We start from the raw sequence: 20,910 nt of genomic DNA, 5'->3' as shown, positions 1-20,910 counted from the left end.
TGACGCTCTCAGGAGTGGTCACACAAGTCCACTTTGACATTTTGCACAATTTTAAAATAATATACAAGGTTTCTGCTTAGACAGTGAGGGCACTTGAGGAAACAGGCCTGAGGCAAAGTGGCTGAAGGAGAGACGCCACCCGTCACCTGGTCCAGGTAAAGCTGACTAAGGTGTGGGAAACACCCTACACCGGATGGCAGACTTCAGAGCTCTGAGGAGTCAGGTTCCACCTTCCCCCTTGTAATCAGAACCACAACCTTATTGCAAGAGTATATTTATTTTTTTTACAGTAATTTTGGTTGCCATACAAGAGATCGAAGGATTTGGGGGGGGGGGGAGTGCAAAGTACAGGAATTTTCCCTCTCTCTCTCTTTTTTTCTCTCTCTCCCTCTAAATAAAGTCTAAAAAGAAAAAGAGCACAAAATTAACAGCAACAAAGATGTGACATGTGTTGTTACACACAAACTATAGTGTGAAACAAGTTAGTATTTAAAACCGAAAATTGCTAATGGGAGAAAAAAAATCATTATTTGTGGCCCCCCCACCTGCACACACACAAAAAAGTCATTGCCAGGTCAGCTGGGTAATGTTTGCTTGTTCAATAACTTAGGAAAAAACTCACCATTTTATTAACTAAAGTATCACAAAGATTTCTTATGTAAAGTTTCAGCACGGCAGCAGTCACATTGAGTTATTTTTAATTGTATGAATTAAATCTAAAATGCGCATGGACACCCCAGAGCAGGGATCCTGGCGGGTATACACAATTTACAGCTTGAGAGATTTTGGTTTTGTATACACAATATTACAGAAACTAGGCATGTAAATTTATGCAGTTATTTAAATTACAGTATATAACAAAAGTTGATCTTAAAACCTGGAAGAGTGGTAACATGGTCCTCATGAGCAGTTTAACATCTGATTCACCACTGAAGGGGGTCCTGGAGCAGGCCTGGTCCTGACATATTCCAACTGGGGAGAGCAATGGTGGCAATTTCAATGAGGGACTATTGCTTTCTTAGCAACATTAGCTATCAGAGATAGAGACCAGTCATCTAGGCAAATGTGTGTTCGGGTGGTTGGGGGTGGGTTCTGATAGGCCCAGCAGTGTTTCTGTGACCAGACACTGCTAGGCAGAGATGGCCTATCAGCTCCCGAGGCTGGCAGTCAGCTTGCTTCTGCTTGGTGGCATGTGGCTTGAAGTCTAAGGAAGGCAGTCATGGCCTGTCACCCGCTGCCTAAGTTCAGCGGGTCCCAAGCCATCAGGTCTCCTGCCTGGCATCTGCCTGGCACTGAGCACAGAGGTAATGCCAACCGGAGGCAAAGGAAAGGAGCCCAGTGACATGGCACACTGAGGGGACTTCGGAGAACCACCCAATGGAAGACAAATTAATGGCGGGGCCACATTTCCACACTCTGAACTCTTTGCCGGCAACCCGCAGTGTCTGGATTCGTGTGTCTCTGGGGCATTGCTCATTCACCTTGCTGTGGGGGAACCGACAGAACCCAGAGCAAGGTGCTTGCCAGTCACCTGCTACCAGGTGAGCAGATGACTCACAGGTGGGGGTTGGCCTGCCAAGGGTTTGGGGAGCAAAGTAAGATTTGAAGCCTTGGTCTCCATTTCAAGGGGTGTGTGAGGGTGTGTGTGTGTGTATGTGTGTACATGCGTGTGCGTGTGTGGGCATTGATTTTGGAGAAACTGCCAAGCTGTGGATTGCAATCCTTTTTGAAGAAATAATTGCCCTTCAGTGATGGCGCTGTGGCAAGGCTGGGAAGGGAAGAGCTGCAGGCTCCGATGTGTCCAGGGAAGAAAGCTATTTTAAAAGGTTGCTTGTGTAATTGTCCCAAGGAAATGGTGTCATTAAACCATGAACCCTTTCTCTCTTTAGCATTCCAGCACGAGGTGGCACAGAGGCTGCCCAGTAGACCAGCCACTTTTTCCCCCTTAAAATATTGTGCTTATGAACTATCTGTACACATATTTAAACCTGCGGTAAAGAAAGATTTTTTTAAAAAAAATTGCTAAATTTTATGTGTTCATTCTAGAGCTGTTCCAGGCCTCGTCAGACATGTGGTTGTGAGCATAAGTGAAGAAAAAAAAAAGAAACAATGTTTTATAATTAGAGATGGGCTGGGCTAGTTCTGAAATAATAAAACCATAACCTGACATTGACATCTCCTCAGTGCGGGGGGGAGAGGGGGACTTGGGAGCCTAGCTGGCTGCATAGTGGCTGTGTGCAGTCGGTGACCTCCCTGGGACATTAGAGGTATTGTTTTGGGAGGGAGGAGGTCTGGGGGAAGGGCAGGCTCAGGCAGCGGGCCTGAGATGAGGCTTGGTCCAGGATGCTTCCTGCCTTCCTTTCCACACACGCCTACACTTTGCCACAACCTGTGCCCCACTTTCTGTCCACCAGGTCCTGACCATGGGATTCTCTGAGACCCAGACTTACAGTTAAGACAAGCTGGTGGGATCCCCGCTATCTGAGAGAAGGGAGAAAGGCCCCTGAGTTCCACCTTTCTTGGCCTCTGAGAGGCAAAGGGCTGCCTCAACAGGATGCTCACCCATGGCCTGGTGTGGATGGAAGGCATGGCATCCTATTCTCTCCCAGGGAGGACAACAGCTTCCCTGAGCAGCCATGCTTATCACGAGCCTCAGGTCTTCTTGTCCTTGTCAGAACAGTTGCTTATCTGTCCTGACCTCTGTGGAGCTCAGCAGACATCTGGATAATTAAAGTAAATTCGAGAGTCCCCGCCTCTCTCTCCTGGGTAGATGCTGCTCTGGGCAGACACCTGCTCTTGTCCTGGAGGTTGTGGGCTTAGACAGCCACACACTGGTTGGCTCTGCAGCCAGGCCTCCCTCCTCCTCAGGATTGTGACTTTGTGCTTTGACTAACTCCGTATGACTTCAGTTTGGCCACCCTGGAATTAAATGCTAATCGGTTTGCAGGAATAGAGAAAGCAAGTTAAGCAAGCTGGGCACGATCCTGTCCACACAGCCACCACTGCCAAGGACCTTGGGGCCAAAGAAGCTCAGATGCACATCACAGGAGTCAGACAAAGAGGCGGATGGGACGGCATTTCTCTACCGTCTGGCTCAGGCGGGGCTCCACCTGGAGCTGCTCACTGAGAGCCAAGCACAGGGGAGGGATAGGAGCCAGTGAGCCCACCCGGAGGCCACAGGCCTGAATAAAGGCTGTGTTCTGGGGCTGGAGGGTGAGAGCTGCCCAGAAGGCAGAGGAGGGAGGCCTCAGGAGGTATCTGGAGTACACTGGTACCTGCCACAGGAGGAGAGGGTCCCACATGCCATCGACAGGAACCTCTGGGACCATGACAGAAAACCCCCTTACCATCCCTTTGGACAGAAGCCGCCCAAGAAATCTGCATGGAGAGCTGGGTTTTGAGGCCCTTGTTTGGCCACACCAAGGACACCCACAGCGTTTCTTTGGGTACCCAGAGACAAGCCCACGGACTGAGAGTGGTGCTCTCAGCCTCTGTTTGGCCACCACACATTTCAACATAAGCCCATCTCTACTTATAACAAAGGAGTCTGTAAAGGCCCAGGGCAGCCACCCTTATCTGTCCAGCAGCTGTTTCAAAGCCCTTTCTATGTTCATCCTATGCCCAACTCGAGTCACCCCCAGATCTATCAAGTCTTCCTTCTGGAGGTTTGGCAGGTGGCTGCCATCAATCTCATTGTCCATGAAGGTCTCCTTGTGTTCACCCAAGTTCAGACTTTCCAGCCAGTCTGCCACGTCTGGTTTCGTCCACAGGTGGACAGGCTTAGTTGTAAAAGGCTTATTTGAGATTGGCTGTTGCAGTATTGAAGGAGATGGTGACCTGCTGCGTCCTGCTGGGTTCAAGCCAAAGAGGTCCCCTGCAGGGGACTGGCTTGGAAGGCTAAAGACATCTGAGAGTGTGGGGGAGGGAGAGGCTGCGGCAGCAGACAGAGGGGTGGGCAGAATCTCTTTGTTCAATTCTGTTGGTGAGACCACGGGGCTCGGGGCACGCCGTGGTCCTGAGGTCCTGCTTTCATAGTCGGGGGGCCGGCTCTGCAGGGTGATGGGCTGGGAGGTGCCGGGGCGGACAGTGAAGGTGACCGTAGTGCTCCGTGTTCCTGAGACTGTGCTCATGATCTCCGGGCTTCTGAAACAGCAAGGAGAGAAGAACATCACTTCCTGGTCATTGAGGATCGGGGGATGGGAGGGGGAGGCACCCACACCACAGCAGAAAGTCGGCACTGGCAATGATACAGACTGCCATGCCAGTCAGAAGGGAATAGGTAGAGCAGGAGGCACCGCAGCACAGCAAGCCAGCCGCCACTCACCTGGGCCAGGCTGAGAGGAACCTGGGGGGACCTCCTGTGCAGGCCAGACCGAGCCTGGGCCCTCTCCAGTAACATACACCTTACAGAGGACTCCACAGCCCACCAGGGCTCGACTTATGGGTTAAAGTCCTTAGATTTGGGACAAATGCAGGGTTTTCATTGCTTTAGAAATGCCACACAGGCGTGTGGGGTTAGAAGAAATTCTCTTGGGGCACTTAGGGGGCAGAGCATCCAGGCTGCTAAGTTCTGGCGAGCAGCGCTTCACTGTGGGCCTCAGGGTGTCCCGATGAACTCCCTCCATGGCCCTATTCCCACAGGAGACAGAAGCCCCGTCTCCCAGTGGTGGCCACGGGTGTCCTTCCTGCTATGTCGGGGGACGTGAGGTCCTCAGAACAGGGAGGGGCAGGCTGAACTCTCCCAGAGCCTATCTCCTCAGACCCCACTGGGCGGAGGCCCAGGAAGTTCTCGGCCTCACTCACCTATCTGGAGGTGGTAGTTTTATGAAACGTGTCTCCCCCGCCCCACGCTGGGCAGGCTCCCTGAAGACTTTCTAGCCACACAGCTGGGGAGGCGAAGCCTCCCTCCAAGGCTTGCTACTCGCTCTGCTGCCTCCAAACCGCAGCCTTGTGACTATAAGACACCACCAGGGTGAAAACAGGCGCGTCTCTTGACCTGGGCTCTCTCATGGGAATGTGGACACACTACAACCCTCTCATTTCTGGAAAGGTCCATCCTGCCACAAGCACAACCTGGACTGGCGTGGCTCAGAGTTTAGCCCACATGCCTTCATGTCATGTGGAAACTGGTAGGAACTGAGGGCTCCTGAGGCCACCTCTTAGGGGCTTCTGGGCTGTGGTGTTTTGGTGTGTGCTAAACTTGAGCTAAAACTTGTGGTGTTGGTACAATGAACTTGGGGGACCTCTTGCTGAGGACCCCTGCAGGGTTCCAAGATACTAAGAGACTAGGACCTCTTCAGAGCCTAGGCAAGGAATGAGAACCTGAGGCAGCATACCTTGGTCCCTGGATGGCACTCTGCCTGTCCCTTTCCCTTGGGTGCTGTTTGTTTTCTTTGCCTGCTGTGCGTCTGGGTGAAGTCACTAGCTGGTCACCCAGGCCCCTCTCCGTCCTGGGGAACACCCTTTATAGGTTAGGAGTGACTACCTCAAATATGGGATCTTACAAGGGTAGAAAGTAGGTGTGAGTTCCATGGGCCAGGACTCTGATGTGGATGTGTGGATTGATGCTGTGGAGCATCAGACCTGCGGTGATGGCTTTTGGGAACTGTAGGTACATATGAAGCATGTCCCAGAGTGTTCTTTCCACCAAGGTTTGCTCACACAGCCTGGTTACTGGTTATACTCATGCGCAGGTCATCTTGGCAGGCCTGAGGCAGCCCATGGAGTGAGGCCCTGAGCCCATCCGGGCCTTGCAGCTTTCAAGGAACCCCGAGGATTCGGTTTTAGGTCCTCATGGAGAGGTAGGCCAGGGACATGGTAAGGGTCTGTGGAACCCGCCCTGTCCCCCTCTGATTTTCAGGTTGTAGGGTGAGCCATTCCAGGTCCAGCCTAAACAAGCACTGCAGTTGCTCGGCTCTCTTTATAATGTGTGTGTGGGGCTCGTTTCCAGCATGTGTTACCTCCCTATGCAGAAGTTGGGCTCCCTTAAGCAAGACCCTGAGGAAGGATGGAGGCAGGCCAGTGTCCTACAGGAGCTCCTGAGAACCACCGAGGCAGGGAAGAGCTGGGAGGGACGTGTGTAGCTCTGTGCCCAGCACTGGCCTGCTCCTTGGTTTGGGGGCCAATGTGGTTGGCAAGCTAGTCCCCCAAGAGCCAGCAGATGCCTAGGCATTGCTCAGCACCCTGGTCTGGGCTGGCTTTGGACAGGATGAACTCCGCAGCAGCTGCTGCTGGGAAACAGGGGTAGGAGCGGGGACAGTGGCACACAGGGGAACACTCAGCAGGCTGCACTTACTTCTGCTCAGCATGACCCTCTTCTGCACACAGCAGCATGGGAGCAAACGGAAACGACACAGGGAATGGTTGAGACGACCTGCAGAACTGACTGGGAAGCAAGGAGAGGCAGCAGCCCCTCACGGGGGAAAATAAGGTGGGTTGGACCCTGGCTGAACGCTCCACCTCAGAACCCTCCTGGCAGGCAGCCCAGTGGCTCGGACCTTGTGCTCATGTGAGCAAGGGAACCCATGCCTTCTCTGGCACTCAGAGAAGGAAGACTTTCTGACCACGGCTCACAGCTATTTCCCAAACTCTGCTTTGGGCTTGGAAAGAATGAGTCAACGTTCCCAGTGGACAAGGCCAACCTGCCCAGCCTAGGGCTTTCTCAAGTTTACAACACAACATGGCAGTTAGTGCAGCAGCTAACAGCAGGGATATAGTCCTGGCCACCGTTTGGGGCCTGAGGTGCTCCACCCAGCACAGCGACTGCTGAGTAGAGTTGGACCAGCAATGACGGCTAGCTTGCCGGCCTGCTCTGAGCCTTCTGGGTAGCCTGCCTCCTTCCTGGTGAATCACTCTGTCATGACTCACTGGATCCTCCCGCGTGCGCACAGATCATTATGTTGCTAGGCAACGGCCGGGCTGCTGGGCGGCATACACAGAAGTCTGTTACCCTGATTTAGAATAGATACACACTCACAAACACCCGCCTCTGGGAGGATCATCTCTCGCCTGCTTTTTAAATCAAATTCATTTAAAAAATGCAAGAATTAAAAAAAAACAAAACAAAACAAATCCAGCTGCTGGCGGACACGCGTCACCTGTCTTCCCTGGCAGGAACTGATGAGCTGGGAGGCAAATGGGCAACAACATTTACACTGTGGTTACCGACTCAGTTGGGACCTGAGCAGCAGTGTGGCCAGCACCAGTGTTAGAGTTCAGAACCCTCTGGACATGGACCCTCAGCCGCAGGCCCGCCTCTGTGAGAACCATTTACTCCTAAACCACTTGTCTCCTTTCCTTCCTTTCCTCCTTCCTCATTTCCCATCTTTTGGTGACTTGAAATAAGAGTCTCACTGTTGACCCAGGTTGGTTTAGAACTTGTAGCAATCCCCCTGCCACAGCCTCCCTAATACTGGTATCAGAAGTGTAGGGAACCACGTCAGGCAGCAGACTGCTTTCTCGCGAAGCTGCTCTGCCTTTCCGGGCTCCCACAAATGGGTCGCGGGGCTTGCACTGTAGGAGCGGCACTCTGCTCTCTCCCTGGGACTGTTCTAGTGTTTGCTCAAGTCTCAGAAGCTGGGACCCCTCAGCACCCCTCATCCTGGACCTGGCTCTCTCCAGGTCTTAGGGTGTGGTGCAGAACTGGTGTACAATGGTAACAGCAGAAGGACCGGCTGTGGCCACCGTGCTAGCTTTCCTGCCGAGGAAGCTGCCTCGGTCTCCGCATGGCTCTCAGGGTCCTCACTTCGCTCACGAGTCGCTAGGTCAGAAAGATGCCTACTTCCAGGAGGAACTGTCCACCTGTGACAGGCTCTTGTCAAAGGAGGGATGAGATCAAGAGCAAACACCCGAGGGGAGTGGCGAGATGGCTCAGTGGTTTAGAGCCCTGGCTGCTCTTATAGAGGAGGACCCAGGTTCAATTACAAGCCAACCCATTCCCCCCTCTAGCCCGCCGCCCCACACGGTTCCACCATCTGTAATTTTAGTTCCAGAGGACCCAATGCCCTCTTCTGAACTCCACTACGTGTACATGGTGCACATACACACAAGCAGGCAAAACAACCATCACACATAAAAACAGATAAATACTTTCTAGAAAGGAGACCTGCTGTTTAATGGTCAAAGGAAGGAACTCTGTCAGAGGTGTCACCTCAGCATGTGGACTGTGGCAGAAAGTGCCAGGCAGTCCCCGCAGAGCTCACCTCACTACTGAGCGCTGCTCCTCAGCGTTTTGGTTGGTGATGGAGGCACTTAAGCTGCCTGACAGTGCAGAGAGCTTGAGATGCCATGGAACAGGAGCCTGCGCTCTGGGGCCAGCAGTTTAATGATCCATAAAGATCAGTTTCAGAACCGAGAGGCTGGATCATACAGGCAAGCAAGCTGAGAGCCAGGGGACACTGGCCAGAGGAAGGAGATGCTGCAGTTCAGGGACCTAGGAGGATAGCAAGGGTTGAGTGAAGGCCCGTAAGCTCCTGAACACTGCTTTCCCAGGGATCTTGGGGACCCGGACTTTCTTAGTACCGTTTTCCTCCCAAGCCTCTGTGTGCTTCAGCAAGATGGAGGCCAAAGTGCTGGCTGAGAAGTGTGACCACACTCTCAGAAGGAGCCACAGGGATTCCTCCCAGCACTCACTATCCTGAGATCTAGGGAGGATGAACACAAGCCGAGTCTGTCCACAGATGCTGGAAGAGAACAGGTTTTACTCTGCTTTCTAACGACGCCTGGTGTCTGCCAAATAGCTCCGCAGAGCCAAGGGAGGACGCTCCTATGTCCCAGGTCACAGCCAGTTTGACCTGGGTCTATGCTTAGCCTGGTCTAGTTCTTCCACATCTCCAAGGCACCTCTCCAGCATGCATATGTCAAGTCACTCAAAAGCATCCTCCCCATGTCCACATGCAGCCTCGAGGATTTCAAGGACACCAGAGTCCAGTTCTGGTAAGCCAGTCTCTGCATAGTTTCTACCCCATGGATCCAATCCTGTGTCGTCACAGCCTCTCACTCCTTGCCTCATGGCCGGGCTCGGACTTGCCTACAGGGGGAGTCCCTTCCAGCCCAGCTTCACACTGTCCACCCGCTGTGTTCAGGGTGCTGTGCTTCCGGTTTCTGTACAGTGGGCTCCTTCATGTATTTCAAGTCGTTGGAAATCACTTCCTCGGAGAGCCAGCTCCTTTCTGCACAGGGTCGCTCTATCTTGGTGGAGTATCCTTTTCCCTCTGGGGCACTTGCCACATGCCGTTCTGTCTCACTTCGTATTCGCCATTTCTCACCTCAAGAACTTGGCATTCCCCAAAAGGGGCAAAACTGCACTTTCTCAATGGTACTACATGGTGCCTGGTACCTTGGGCCATCAACAGAGGCTGGTGGGGTGAATGACGATGACCACATTTGCCAGTTGTGGAGGGTCATAGTGTCCTCTGTGGTGATGTCCTCTTGTCTCTTTCTTGGGGTGGGTACTGGGCTACAGACAGTGGCTGGTAGTGGCTTACTGAACACCCTATCATGGCTGGGCACTGGTCCCACACTGCTTTAACCAGGACAACTAAGTGCCCTGCTTAGATCCACAAAGCAACAAGAATGTCACTCGGGCCTGCCACCTCCACTGTGGGCCAGATACATCAGCAGATACATTAGATAGGAGGCCTCTGAAAGTCAGAAGCTCTATCCAGCTAAGGAACATCCCAGGGTCTCCCATGAAGCCTTTATGTATCTATCCCACAGGGGCTGAGGCAGACACCAACAGAGCCATGTCCTCTGAGTTCTAGGCTCTTGGGGACGGCAGAGCTGCTGTGCAGTGGGCTCCATATTGGAGCACAGCCAGTACAGGAGAAGCCTGTGGGCAGTGGGGAGAGACAATGATTTTAGATCCATCAGCTTCCTTCCTTCGTTTTGGTCTAACTCAAACTATGAGATAGCTTCAGGATCAGGCCTGTGGCTGGAACTGCCCCACGGCTTTGCTCCATGGCCTTTTCAGGTAGGCCCAGGAGGTGTTTCTGATAAAGAAAATCCCCTTTCAACATATTTGTAATTAAAATGTGCCTAAATTCCACATTGCCCTGATGTGGGGGTCAGGCTAGAAACCTTGACTATACTAAAATTAAATCCCTTACACCCAAGGAAGCCAGCGCCAGGTCATCTAACGTCTAAGGTCTCCTCCCGGGACCCTGTCCTGGTGGTGGCGTAAGTCGAGTTTCTCAGTGCTCATAAGACTCCAGCAGCAAAAGGAACATTATTTCAAAGGCGAAATGAATTCAGCAAAGCTCTTCTCACATGGTGGAACTACTGAGGAACAGAGCTGGCTCCTCTTTGGTGAACAAAGTCACCATTGAGGAAACAGGGTGTCTCTGCCTTAGCGTGTGTCACTTCAGATGGCATGGCCAGTTTTCTCTTTCCCCTCAAACCTCATTTGTTTTTTCCTCAATAATAATTCCCTCCATTGGATTTTGAATCTCATTTTGCTCAGGATCATCCAGGACTGATCTCTCCCTCCCTCCCTCCCTCCCTCCCCCCCCCCCCTCTCGTTTTGTTTTTGAGACAGGGTTTCTTTGTGTAACACCGGCTGTCCTGGAACTAGCTTTGTAGACCAGGCTGACCTTGAATTCACAGAAATCCGCATGCCTCTGCCTCCCAAGTGCTGGGATTAAAGGTGCGCACCACCACCACCTGGCTCAGAACTCCCAACTTTTATAAGCATTTACAAGTGGTGACAAGATGAGTGAGCCACCAGTTGTCACCCTGGTCCCGACAGTGAAGGCAACAGAGTTGTTTGAGCAATGTGAGCAGGTGGTCAATGCACCCAAGACAGAGGCAGAACTTGGACCTCTGCCACATGGGATGCATTGGTGGTTCTGTGAACTACCTGTGGTCCTCTGTGTCTTGCTGTTGCAGCTGGCATCCCAGTGCCCTGTGTGCGTGCCCTACCTGGTGCAGTCCTTAGATCTGAAAAGGAGGTTTGGAGGTATGTGTTTCCTCTACCGCTTGAGTTCAGCCACTGTCATCTCTCCCCTCAGCAGCAGGAGAGTTGCAGATCCAACAGCTGCTCCTGTCTTCTCGGGAGCTCAGTCTTACAGATGGTCTTCAGTGGCCCTGTCTCTGGAGTCATTCTCCATTGTCATCTTAGGAGTAGTAACTTCCCACAGAGTCCCCTTGACTGTGCTTCACAGCTCTTATGTGGACCTCATGTGACAGAATGCCTGGTGTTTGGAGGTGTTGGCTAAAGTTCCTGCTGCGAGAGGCTTGGGTTATGAACAAATTGTCTGGGTGGTGGCAGTGCTGCCCACTGGGATTGTGCTGGTGATGATCTCTCTGAGCTTACCCCCACCTGGCAACCAGGAATCCAGCACCAGGTAAGGCTCCCTCCACTCGGAGCCACCAGAGACTGTCTAAGCAGGAAAACAAAGGACAGGGGATCGCCTGCGGCTATTCAGAAGGACCCCGTGAATGAGGCCAGTAGAGGAGCTTGGGGATCCTGACATGGAGGGCTACCCCCTCGCCAGTGGGCTTGGCAGTCCTGAACTCAGTTCCCTCTCAGCTTCTCTTCTGCTGAAGATGGCTGTAACAGGGAGACAAGAGAGGCTGCGAGTCTGTCCCGAGTGAGCTACCTGCTTAGCCTCTCTGAAGAACGGGCTTACTGCCCAGGACCCTGATGCCCAGCTGTCACAAACACCACCCCGCCCCGGGGCTTACAAACGTTTCACAAGGGGATGGACAACAAAGGGATGCGCGGCACGGAGAAAGGGCAAACCAGCACAGTTTAGAGACGTCAGAATATAACTTGCAGTTGTGTATGTAGTTACATCCACCAGAAGTGAGGGGTTTCTGCAGATATCCCCTAGCTAGCAGGGAGCCATGGGAGCATGCTTTTGCACACCAGCTGTAGCGGGTGTCCTGGCAACAGGCGGCGGCATCCACTTCTTTACAACATCGACCAATCAGTATTTCTCGGAGGAGTAAAGCAGGCATCCAAGTCATTCACTTACAACCACACCGAAAGGTAAGAGAGAGCTGTGGCTCGCAGCCCAAACCTCAAGACTCAAATGCAGTGTGATGTCCCTGATTAATGGGCTTGGTTGTTTGAATCAGATGCCTGCCCAGCGGGAGAATAAAGAAAGACTTCATTAGTCAAAACTATGAAACCCAAGCTCGGCCATCAGTCGGAGCAGCTGAGAAGCACACGGACGCGGAACAACATCATGCATGTACATCACGCATGGAAACAAAAACAAGAGAGCCACAGAGAGGGTGGAGTTTTCAAGGCTGCTGGGTACTATTCCAAAGCCACATATAGTCAAAGGGTTGTTCTAGAACTTTCTGGTTGGGTGTAGAAAGAATGAGTTTATTCTACTTCCATCCCAGTGAAGGTAACCTGTTAAACCCTACACGATGCTGAAAATGGCTCATTGGGTCCAACTGGCAATGATCCCTTTGGGATATCACCCTGGGTAGGGTGATGCAGCCATGTGGCAGGTGTTCATCCTCAACAAATGACCCAGCTCCTCCCCCAGTCCTCAAACTCACTAGTGATTGAGGGAGTGGGAATGACAGACGCATGTTCAGACACCTAGCTACACCACCCACCCTCTGGCCACCTCTGGTCACCAATTTGGGTTTTTAATGAAGCTCTGCCTGCCTTCAAGATGGTCCGGGCAAAAGGCTGGAAGGAACAGAACAGAGACCTGAGCTTCCTTCTGGAAGCGACCATGGGCCTGGCCCAGTGCAATCTGGCGTCTTTATGTGTCTGTGTGTCACAGGCTGTATGACAGCCACGGTCTTGGCTCTGCTGTACTCCGGTGACAGGATGGTGGTAACACGGTTACAGCCTAATAGGTGTGGCAGAGGCCACGCAGGTCCCCTCTTCTCGACTGCATTGGTGGCTCCCCAGTGGTTTTGCTTGGCCAGTGCTGGACCACACATGCCCAAGCTGACTGTGAACTTACCTTGGAGCGAGGTTGGCTGACTTGGCTCCCACGGGCAGTTCCAGCCCTTCCCCGGGCTTGATCGATTTCCCCCTGTTCATCTGCTGCAGAATGGAGTTTAGCTCACTAATGACATTTGCCTTTGGGCCTGAGAGAATTGGGCTTTTGACCTCTGTGACATCACCCCACAACTTGGAGGTCCTTGGCTGGATGACTTTTGCCATACTGGCCTGGGCACTGCCCGGTGGGGGCGGGGGTGCGGGTGGGGGGATCACGAAGCCATCTGTGTCCTCTTCCGGGAGCGTGTCTTGGTAAAGTGCGTTGCTTTTGTGCACAATGGGCTTCATTTTTGGCTTTGGAGGTACTGGGGGTTTGTCAACCACAAAGGCTTGCCCGTCTGCATAGACTGTACAGGTATCCATGCTCTCCCCGCCCTCTGAGGACAGCGTGGAGATACTGGACACTGTGGAGATGGTGCTGGTTGTCTCGAGATGGTGGTCGCTGCTACTCCGGCTGTCCACCTCCTCAATCCCGGAGTCGGTGACGGCGTCAAAGCTTTCGGGGGGTGGCAGGAATGAGGAGGGCAGACAGTTTGAAATGCCCGTTGGCTTCTTACTGTCTGTAGAGTTGGCTGGCTGCCTGGAGTTCAACGAAGGGGGCTGAGGGGTGTCATTTTTCTTCTGCTTGACCAAGTCAGCAAGAGCGGGAACTGAAGCTGCCCGGTCATCAGGAATATCAAAACTATTTGCAAATTCCAGGGGAGGAGGCAACGGTTCTGTGAAAAGAAAGTCCTCATCCAAGTCCACGGACGCCAGAGGGGGAGGGGGGATGCGGAATGGCAGAATCACTGCCTCTTCCACGGAGCCCGCTGCCACAATGGTCCTGCCGGGCGCAGCGGTGGGCTCCGGGGCAGCGGAGATCTGTAAAGCACCTTCGGTTTTGGGAACGCCTTCTGGCACTGTGGAGGGTGAGTGGTCTGGCTTTATATCCACATCCTCTCTGTCCTCCTCTTCCTCCAGGGGTGGCCCTGCCGTGGGGACGTCCACCGTGTGCACCATCAGCAGGCCGGCTGACTTCTGCTGGGCCGTATCCACGATGTTGATCAGCATGTTCTTCTTATCGTCACCCCTCCGGTCCTTGCTCAGGTCTGTCTCGTACTTGTTCTCTGTCTCTTGCCGTCGCAGGGGACCCCTGGTGTTCTGCCTGGTGACCGGAGGAAAGCCGGACTCCACACTGGGCCGCATTTTGGTATCGATGTAGAGAGGCTTGTTGAGGTCAGCCTTGGGAGCCTCCCCCTTGTGCCCCTGCTGAGACTCCTGCATGGCTCGATCCCTGGCAGAGAGTGCCAGGGCCAGTGGGGAGCTGGGGTCGAGCAGCCGCCCTGTGAGTGGGTGCACATAATTCTCAGGGCTGGCTGGGCTGCCACTCTTGAGAGGAGCTGCTAGGACACTCTCAGGCCCCTTGGCTTTGGATGTGGAACTCAGGGGTCCCCCGGTCTCCCCCGGAGTACCAGCCTCACCACCACCTAGGAAGTGGTTCTCCAGCTCCCTGGGTGCTGTCCCAGGGGTAGGCGATAGCGGCTGTTCCGTTCCATCCTCGTCACCAAACCCACCCTCCTCAGGGAAGTTGGAGGGCAGTATCCGGGGAGCAGGTGGCCCCAGGCCCACATCCTCATCTCCCAGGTCTGTGGAGAGGAAGGCTGGGGAATTCCTCCTGGCTTCCAGACGCTTCTCCCGGTCACGCACAGCCCCAGCGATGGCGGCAGCGAAGGGACCGCTGACAGTGAGGCTGTCATCCGGCCTCAGCTGGCCAGGCTCGGTGGCCTGGGGGTCGATCTCCATGCTGCTGCCTTGGCTGCTCTTGCCACTGCTGCTGGTGGAGGGTTCCTTGACGATGATGGTTGGGATGGGGATGGAGCAGGTCTTCTCAGGGCTGTCCTCCACGTTGGACTGCTTCACCAGCATGCCCTTCCTCCTGGCTGGCTTGGCAGGGACGTAGACGGCCTTGCTGGCTATCTTCCCCACCTCTGAGTATGGGTTCTCAGGCATCTGTCCCCGCTTGGTGCGGAAGGCGGCCTGTGGGGCAGGGCTGCGGCTGTAGACATCTTCAGAGTCCAGGGAGAATCGGTCCAGCTCTCTCCGGTAGAACATCCCCTTTTCCCGCATCATGGTGGCCACAGTATCAGACCTGGTCGCTGGCGGCACCTTGGCGACGGGGTTCTGATTGAATGCAGGCTTAATTGTCCCATAAACTCTTGGAGTCGGGGACTTGGGGCAGTTGTACGTGGTGGGGGAAGGTGGAGGGGGAGATGGGGGCACAGACTGCGGCGGAGGGGGTATGTCCTCAGAAGTGTCCGGCATGGACAAGCTTCGGGTGAACTTCAGCATCGGGGGAGCCAGAAACTGCCGCTCTTCCTCTGTTATCCCTGTAAGCAGAGAACATGTTTTTAAGTCCGGTAACCTCAAAGCCCAATGGAGGCCCCAGGACTGTGTAACACACTGTGTCTCCACACATCACAGACTCAGACAGTAGACAATTGTTAGACAGCACAGCACAGCCAGGACGCTGGGGTTAGTTACACACCCTCTAGGAGCCGGAAACAGAAAGAGAGGTGTTTGGTGTGGTGAACACATGTAGGGATTTGCTTTTCTGGGGTACACCGTGGAGTCTGGGATGTGGCGAGAGTGGCAAGGGTCCAAAAAGAGGCTGTGTGTTCCCCTCAGGCCAAGCGCTGGCCATGTGAACCCAAAGATGTGGCTGCGTGCGTGTACATAGAGGTGCTGGTGCAGGAGGCCTCTGTCTGTCTCTTTCGGGCCTGGTGAGAGCTCCCACGGGACTGAGACTCTCATCCGACTCTGAGAGGCCATGTGAGTAGCATAAAGGTCAAGGTTGCGATCCCTCTTGCCCAGTTACCAGGCACATCTGCCACTCGGCTAGAACGGCCCACTACCTAGAGGTGGCCCATGTGTGCTAAGAGGAGGTGCTACTGTTCTTGTATGGTCTTCTTCAAGGGGACAATGACCAGTTTTGTCACCTGATTCCTCTGGGCCCCACAGAGGGTTTTGTGTATGTTGAACTCCTCAGCCCTCAGCAGGTGGTTGACACAAAAGAAAGGCCATTCTGGCAAGGGCTGTCCCTGTGAGGGGAGGGAGTCTTGGTTCTCCACTTAGTCTTGGCCCACAGCAGCTGCAGGATGCTGATCTATCAGCTACAGCACGCCAGCTGCCCAGCTCCACAGAAGCAGTGGACTGGGCCTGGAGGACCTCTGGAGAGTTGTGGTTGGCTGTCATGGGAAACCAGGCCCGGATAACTTGGCACAAAAGCAGAACCGTGTTCTGAGGCCCGACTGGCGAAAGTGTGTGAACCATGAGCGGGGATGTGGCTGAAGCCACGGCACAGCCTGAGTTTGCTCTGGGTGTGTTAGCTGGTGTGACAGTAAGCTCCAGCACAGCCTAAAACACAGAAACAGAAGCAGCACACACAGCGGCAGACGTCAGGGATGGGTTCTCACACAGGGGCATGCAGGTTTTCAGAGGCAACAAAATGAATTACTTGAAATTAAAAAAAAAAAAAAACTCCCAGGACAAACTACAGTCACTTATTCCATGAGAACTTCCATTTGATAAGGGTATTCCAAATTGAACATACTCCTGTGGGAGGCTAATTTGCCATCTCAGAGGTCTGTTGCTGAAGGAGATCTCTGTGGACCATATACTATGAGTTGTCACCTAAAGGTGACATTCCCAAGGAGTAATAATTTAAGAATACCCCTTATAAAGTAAACCAGGATACATTCAAGTTACAGATTCCAAACTGGGGGTTCACTGACCTGATAGAAAGATTCTGCTGTCTGACAGGAGGAAATCAACTGTTATTAACCAGAAAGATCCAGAAATACAACAAGGTGTGTGTACAGCTATGCCCGGCCCAGAGTATGCCAGGGGTGGGCGAGCCACCCAAGCTGCAGATGCCACCATGGTCATTATCACCTAGATGCCGCCTCCTGCCTCCTCCTCTGACTAAAAACAGACATGCCATGCCTCTGGCAGCATCGTCAGGAGGAGCTTCTGGAACACACAGAGCTTATGTTTCTGGCAGTGCCCTGGTGAGGCTGGAGGTTGCAAACCCCCTCTCTTTAGGTGGCAAGGCTCCACTGTGTCCACAGTAGCCTTGGCTTCCAGAAAGTTCACGTGGTACAGACCACACTGGAGTTTTTTCTGTCTCGAGGGGTCAGGTTTACCTTGCCCTGTCCGAGCCAGTGAGGGAAATGGGATGTTAGCAAGGAAGGCAAGCTGCTTTCTCACACACAGCGGTGCATACCTGACCCAGCCACCCGGAGAAGTATGTCCCTTGAGCTCAGCCTATGAAACATTAACTAGAGGGGTCTGCCCGCCCTGCCCGCCCTCCATCCTTTTCCCTCAACTGCTACTGTCACTGGATTAGAGAAAACTCCCTAAAGGAAGGTTTTATACCCCACCAAGTTCAAGGGGCTGCCTGGTAGGAGAGAGGCTGGGCACCTGCCCCCTGGTAGGCAGGCCTGGTGGGGAATGGTTAGGGTCTAAGTGCCAAGGCAACCAATGGGCCAGGAGTCAGGAGCCCAGAACTCCTGAGGAGCTGAGGGCTGCAATAGAAAGCTTAGGGGCAACGTCTTCGGGTGGAGGTCACACTTCTTACCTATCGATTTCTGCCTTCGCATCGTACCTCGAGGGAGGCCCAGAAATGGGCCTTTCGGGCTCCCAGGGACCGTGGGCGTCATTACAGCAATCCCTTGGCGCTCATACACGGACTGCAAACAAGAGAACCAGGTGAGGTGCATCCCTGGGAGCCCCCCACCCATAGTGACAGGACCAGAAATGACAGAAAGCTCTGGAAATAGTAGGCATCAATCACCATCGGCTTCCTCAGGCCATGACCTCCCACACTCCATTTGGCTCCTGTGCATATGATGCCAGCATGCCCAGCTCTAGGCAGCCATACTTGCTGAGACAGCATTTACCAGGCCAGTCTGCAAAGAAGCTCAGGGCCAGGATGGTTGGCCCATGGGAAAAAACAGTGTGGTAGGCAGTGGAGTCTGATCCAGGCCAAACCCTGGGTCCTCATGTCCTCGTGACTTTGATCAAGTCCTCAGCTGGGATCCTGTTTCCTCTTCTAGCTATAATGGGTGTGGTCAAGTGCCAGGGCCTGTGCAAATGAGTAGGATGCCTGACCTGTCACCCAGGAAGAACTATCAAGTGACCCCGGAATGTGTCACAGAGACTGCAGCGGGCTCTGTCCCTCCTGTGGCCTGCAGGTGGACTCTCAGAGAACACCACTCTGCCTCCTCACAGCTGGTACACCTATGCTGTGTGGCCTGCCAGTCTGAGATAGATTGCCAGTTATGCCCCACAGGCCTGGGAGGGACTTGGGAAAGTTCAGGCGCTAAGGCGCACTAGGAACATGTGTGGGGGAACTCTGACAGGCTCACCTGGGCTTCAGAGCCTCTACCCTAGAGCCCGAGGCTGGGGAGGTAGGATATTGGCCCCTGGGAGGCCAGAGGAACGTTTCCCAGGGGCTGTCAGGGTAGAGAGTGGCTATGTTGAAGGATGGGGTGCCACCTATGGGGCTTTGAGAGGGCAGAGGACTGAGGTGAACATTTGAACTTCAGTAATATCTATTTTATTGCATATAAAACTCTTACCAAATTCATGGCAACTGTAGGTGTTATTGTCTGAAAGGACTGGATTAAGCCAAGCTAATCTGAAAGTGAGTCAAAGAAAATACCCAGCTATGTGGTGGGACAGTCAGTGTCCATACCTAGCATTGGACTGTGATGGTGACTAGAAACCAGAGGGAGGCATCAAGGGGTACGAAGCCCTCACCTTTGCCCAGACTCAGCCCTGGCTCCTGAGGAACTTGCCCCTCTTTTCTGGGAGTGCCTTTTACTTGGGGTGGGCAGGCATAGCAGCAGCAGCTGCTGTGAGCTGGCACCCAGTGTCTCCCATGTACGATGACGTCCAGCACACCCAGCAGCTTCCCTTCTAAGGATGCTGTCAACCCAGCTCAGAGCATGCGCTAAGCGTTTGTACAGAGGACCAGTGTGTGGAGCTCTAGGCAGGCAAGGGGCACTGTCTGAGGAACACTTCCACAGCCTCTATGTCTGTGGTCTCTTGATCGGGCATATGGAGGACACCCTCAAGGTCTGGGACTCTGTGGATAAATCCAGGCCAAGATGGCATGCAGGAGTGGTGAGCTTTGCACGTCAGCCTGGTCACTGACTCACTGCAGATCTGTGTTGAACCAGAGTGTTCGCCCATGGAAATGGGCTCTGAACCTATGCAGAGAGTGTGTTGAAGGTCGGCTGCTGAATTGGCCTGCCCCATGCATGTTGAGCTCTCTGACTGCCCGCCAGCCAGGCCAGCCCAAACCCTACCCAGTCCCACCAGCTCACATTCACATCAGAGGCTGCTGGGAAGCACCGGCTAGTGGGCCGCTGCTTGATGGTTGCCACCCTCGATTCTATGGCCACATTCTCTGCAGTCCTGGAGGGCTTGGAGGCTGGCACTATCTCTTCGGGTTTATCTAGAAGACAAAGCAAGGGTTGGAGTGGCTTAGTCTCACGGCACTTTGGGGAGTGGGTAGGCTCAGCTAGGAGAATGCAGGCGCGCAGCCACTGTGTCTGGAACAGCGGGCAGGCTGTGGCGTGGGGAGCAAGCATGCATCTCTCCCCACTCCACACATCCCACTAGGGCACCACCACGCATCCCAGACCTCACCTGCCTGAGGTGTGTACACTGGACAAAGACAATGGGAGACCTCAGCATCTCAGCCTTCCCCTATAGAGACCACAAAACCACCCAGGACCTCTGACTTGCCATCTTCAGATCTGACAAATGGGGTTTGTTACTGATGGTATTGTGTTAATTTTGGAATTACTGTTATTATTTCGAGCCAGAGTCTCACTGTTTAGTTCAGACTGGTCTTGAACTTTTGTTTCTCCTATGAAAGTCTTCTGAGGGTTGAGATTACAGGCCTGTATCAGCAGGTATGACACACACACACACACACACACACACACACACACACACACACACACATTCATTAATGTGGTCCTTTTTGTAACTAAACACAGTTTCCAAGGCAAGCAACCTGCACCAAGGCTGGGATGTTGACCGTGGTTAGTAAGCCAGACATGATGGCAGAGACCCCAGACCTCTGAGCCTGTGCTGCATAGGGAACTTACATTTATTCTCCCCAAGCTAGAACATCCCCAGTTCTAGAAAACAAAAACCAAAGCTTAAGGAGTCCTGGAAAGTGAAAAAGATGAAAAAAAAAACTTGAAAATGAAAGCTCATTCTAGAATGATCCTGACAACTGAGGTCCTGAAACCAGGCACAAGGCTTTGTCTAGGTCACCAGAACACAGGGACCCCATTCCCCAAGACCCACAGTCAGTATCCCTCAGCCTCCCAGAGGCACTTGAGGAAAAGGTCCCAGCTGTCCCAGGCTGTGTTTTCTACAAGATGCCAGGATGAAGTTTATGGGGAGCCATGCTTGCAGGCACCTCCCATATTGTCTGAGGTACACGGAATGCCAACTTCTAGATTATTCATTGTACAAGCTGAGTCCTGTAGGCAAGCTCTCCCGTTCTGGGTCTGATATGACTCCCTGTTTAGTGAACACAGGGTGTCAAAACTACCAAGTCATCCAAAGTGCTACTTGGCAATGGTGTGTTATCCAGAGAAGCTGATCCACTGGCTGAGTCTCCACAGCCACAGTAACGCTCAGTGTCCACTGCAAAGTCACGTTTTCTAAGAAGGCAGGCCAGAACCAAAATCCCCTTGAGGAGGACTCCAGAGAAAGTGGGTGTGCAGGGTTGGGGGCAATGGAAGTATCCACCATAGCCCGACATCCTGAGAAGACAGGATTGTGTTCCTGACCAGTATTGATTCTACCAGTCCACAGATGATGGCTGCAGTCCACATGTGGCCCATGCCAGGTCCTGCACAGCCTTGGAGCCTTTC

At 53.3% G+C, this 20,910-nt stretch overlaps 1 protein-coding gene across 7 annotated transcripts in view; it reads right to left on the bottom strand.

The window, feature by feature from the left end:
* Positions 1-258: 258 nt before the first annotated feature.
* Shank2 (SH3 and multiple ankyrin repeat domains 2) overlaps positions 259-20,910 on the bottom strand; it is a 433,832-nt gene continuing 413,180 nt past the window's right edge. For 6 of the 7 annotated variants that reach the window (XM_038318246.1, XM_038318236.1, XM_038318225.1 and 3 more), the window contains exons 20-23: positions 19,339-19,469; positions 17,586-17,697; positions 12,933-15,336; positions 259-4,143 (exon numbers count right to left, since the gene is read on the bottom strand). In XM_038318246.1, coding sequence (XP_038174174.1) covers positions 3,573-4,143; positions 12,933-15,336; positions 17,586-17,697; positions 19,339-19,469 — 3,218 coding nt within the window. In that variant the 3' untranslated portion in view covers positions 259-3,572. The remainder of the gene's footprint in view (positions 4,144-12,932; positions 15,337-17,585; positions 17,698-19,338; positions 19,470-20,910) is intronic. The other variant, XM_038318267.1, reaches the window with a different exon arrangement.

This window comes from Arvicola amphibius, chromosome 1 (assembly GCF_903992535.2).
Source record: "Arvicola amphibius chromosome 1, mArvAmp1.2, whole genome shotgun sequence".
NCBI classification, from domain to species: Eukaryota; Metazoa; Chordata; class Mammalia; order Rodentia; family Cricetidae; genus Arvicola; species Arvicola amphibius.
This window is presented reverse-complemented; position numbering and strand designations above follow the sequence as displayed.